Raw genomic sequence first — 3,290 nt, 5'->3', positions numbered from 1 at the left:
CGCCGCGGCCACCCCACCGCCAGGTATTGTTTTGCAAACAGAGGGGGTAATATATGACAGCGCAGACATAACAAGCAGTCTGTGGCTGCGAATGTTTGTTGTTGCAGCGTGCCATATAACTTCTGGTGATTGTTACTTTTCCTCTGATGAAACCACGTATTTATCAGTGATTTATTTTTTATTTTGTAGCACAAACAGAAATCCATAAACTGTCGGTTCAGCGCCATTGACTCTTTGATCAGTTACTGGGCTATTTTTTTTTTCTCCCGTCACTGAGGAGAGATTAAAATCCTTTATTTTCAGCACTCTTTCTGGTGCAAAGGTACGAAGCCTAAATGAACAATAAAAGTGTACTTAAAACGTATCCTCTTTGCTCCTTTATTCATCGGTAACGAAACTTATAGCTGCCTATGTAAGCCTCTTAATTAGTCTACTACAGCGATTTCCGAAAACATTTAGCTGCTATATACAAAGGAAATAAACCCACATGGTCAACTCGAGAGCGCTCCAGAGTTTAAAAGGGCTCCTCTGCAACCTATTGAAATAATTATTGAAGGGTACAACGCCTTCCTCTTTGTCAGAGGAATTGTACCTCGCTTGTCAGCTCTGCTTTTCTCCGGGAGGAAGTCACACTATTTTACTACTGGAGGCATTTAGATCCAGCCCGATTTTAGTCAAGAAAAGTAGAAAGTTTCTGCGGGGTGGGAGCGGGGCGGGCGGGGAGGGCCTTGATTAGCCAATAAACCAACCTAAATTTTTACAGAAGACTACACCTGAACACAAATTCAGTGTTTGTGTTTTTAATAGTCTTGTTCCAGCTTCTTTATTGCCTTCTGTTTGTTTACTACTTTGTTATTTGGGTGGGTTTTTTCAGTTCGAATGTAGCAATGGAACTAGAAAGAGAAATACGGAAACCTAGCACAAGGTAACTCTCTTTACTATCTATAGAATACAGTGGCTCCCACATTTTGAGCAGAACTCCGTGCTTTGGAAAGCCAGAAGTCAGGCTGGATAAAATCTAACTTTTTGCTGTTCCGGGAAAAAAAAAAAAAAGTTGATTAAATCCAAAGCTAGTAAGTAGCTTTCTGTCTTTAATTGCTGTGGTGCAATGCTGATAACACATAGTTATCATCGGCAAAGTTGACCAAGACAGGTTAAATAATTTAATAAGGAACTGCTTGTAATTATGTTATTTACAAGGTATGACAGAGGTTTGAGGAAGAAACAGAAGCTGATCTCAGGGAAATGGACGGGTTTGGGTGACCCCTGGAGCATGGAGTTTGAATTATGGAGATGGGGGGCTGAGAGGTGAATATGGACTAGAGGAGAACAAGATGACTTTTCACCTCAGCACATTTAACTTTTAAATCCAAATAAACGTCTCGCGTTACTAGATCATCGCATTATAAAAGAAAAGGACTAATCCCGGCCAGTTTTGGAGTGCCTAAGGAAGAGAGCTGCCCTTTTCTCACCGAGGAAAAATATCGCCAAAAAAAGTTACAAAGGGGAAAAAGTGCATTTAAAAATAAATCTGGGCAACTTGATGGGGCTTTTTCTTTCCTCTCTCCCTTGCTAAATTAATTATATCAAACATCTGTTCGCATGACGTTGTACTTAATGCCACACACACTATTTAATGATGCCAACGCTTCCTCGAATAGCAACAACACACCTTTTTCGCTTTTTAAAATATCCTCCAGTAATAGGTATCTGAATTACTCGCTCAGGTAAATTAAAAGTAGGTGCGGTCTACCGGTCTAGTATCCCCCACCCCCACCCCCCCCAAGCAAGAGCAAAATACAAACTTAGTAACTTGCGTGTTAAGAAAAGCGTAAACTTTCTCACCTGTTTGGTCATTGAGTCTATTAGACGAACATACAGGTCCTGCTCTGTCCTAACTCCTGGAGAGGGAAAGCAGAGGCAAATTCCTATTAGGATTTCAATAGCGAACCACCCAAATTACATAATGAAAGCATGAGGTCAGGCAATTAACTGCAATGGACAGGGTTCGGCACTCGCGCCAGGCTTCAAAATAAAATTAAAAAAAAAAAAAAAAACCAGAAATCACCTAGTGACAGAGTTCTCGGCCACTCCTGAATCTGGCGCTTCGGGGGCCGTGCCCGAGAAAGCCCCCCCGGCCAGGCTTGCTGCCGGACCCACGGCCACGGTTCGAGGGAAACACGCGAGACCAGCGGTGGTTCGGGCGCTGGGACTGACAAACACCGCATCCCCCCGCGGGCTTTTCTCGCGGTCGGGGAACCCGCTGCACCTGGGCCGGGGCTCCGCTCTGCCTGCTCCGTGCACTCGCCCCGTCCCAATAATTACCATTAATTCGCAAAACTGAAAAAAGTCACTTAAAAGTGATGTTCTGCTGGAGCAGCTATCGATCCCCTTTTTTACTTTCCACTTCAAGACCAACCGGTTAATCATGTGAAGTACCATTGACTTATTGATCGTTTATGTTTTGTTTTCCTTATATGCCAAGGAAAGAGCCGTGTTTACATGCGTGTAATTTTAATCTCAAAATCTTTATATCCTTTTCCAAAAGGCCTTGAAAAAGAAAGTAAGACTTTTCTGCGGCACACGGAGGTTCAAATATGAGGTAACGACAACTTACCATTGCTATACAATAACTGAAGTTTATAATGAATTCCATTGTTAGTTTTTTCATTGTTTGGCTCCTGCAAGTAACGATAAATAATTATATTTAGCATGAAAAATATCTCCTTCCTCCTGACGTACATTTTTCTCGTCCCTGAAGCGGCTCGGAATTAACAGTTTGCAGAAATTCAGCCCACTTTGTGGAGCGCTGATGATGTCATTATCTCGGCGCAAATATGTCATGTTTAGCCGTTTTCCCTGCGTTAAAATAAGTCGGGGACGCGGCGGTAAGTTGCTAAACCCGGGATCTATTCGGAGCGGCCGTAATAACGGGGAAACCCGCACGTGGTCCGGGCGCCTCTGGAGTACCGTTAGGGCTGCCGTGGTTGAAAATTATCTTTGATCAAATAAATCACACTTAAACGTTTTGGGTTGTTTTTTTTTTTTTTAAATAAGATAACAGGCAGACTTACTTTCTCTTTCTCCACAAAGTCCACAAAAGCTGTTCTCTCAATCTCCACTGGCTGCCCCTGCCTGTCGTACAGAGCTAAGACGAAGTGGAAAAAATTGGATTTTCTGAGATTGGAAGGCGGCTGTTTCTCGAAATGTGCCCGAGCCAGCCCCACGCCGCTGCGGGAGAAAACAAGACAAGGCGTGGGTGAGAGCGGCCGGCGCGGCGGGAAGGGGCG

At 43.6% G+C, this 3,290-nt stretch overlaps 1 protein-coding gene across 1 annotated transcript in view; it reads right to left on the bottom strand.

The window, feature by feature from the left end:
* Nucleotides 1-3,290, bottom strand: part of EBF3 (early B-cell factor 3) — a 149,539-nt gene that overhangs the window by 118,986 nt on the left and 27,263 nt on the right. The window contains exons 2-5 of the mRNA XM_009326010.1: nt 3,075-3,240; nt 2,618-2,681; nt 1,846-1,901; nt 305-331 (exon numbers count right to left, since the gene is read on the bottom strand). Coding sequence (XP_009324285.1) covers nt 305-331; nt 1,846-1,901; nt 2,618-2,681; nt 3,075-3,240 — 313 coding nt within the window. The remainder of the gene's footprint in view (nt 1-304; nt 332-1,845; nt 1,902-2,617; nt 2,682-3,074; nt 3,241-3,290) is intronic.

The sequence above is a fragment of the Pygoscelis adeliae genome, unplaced genomic scaffold (assembly GCF_000699105.1).
Source record: "Pygoscelis adeliae isolate BGI_AS28 unplaced genomic scaffold, ASM69910v1 Scaffold4, whole genome shotgun sequence".
Classification (NCBI taxonomy): Eukaryota; Metazoa; Chordata; class Aves; order Sphenisciformes; family Spheniscidae; genus Pygoscelis; species Pygoscelis adeliae.
The sequence above is the reverse complement of the archived record's forward strand: the minus strand, read 5'-3'. Positions and strand labels throughout refer to the sequence as shown.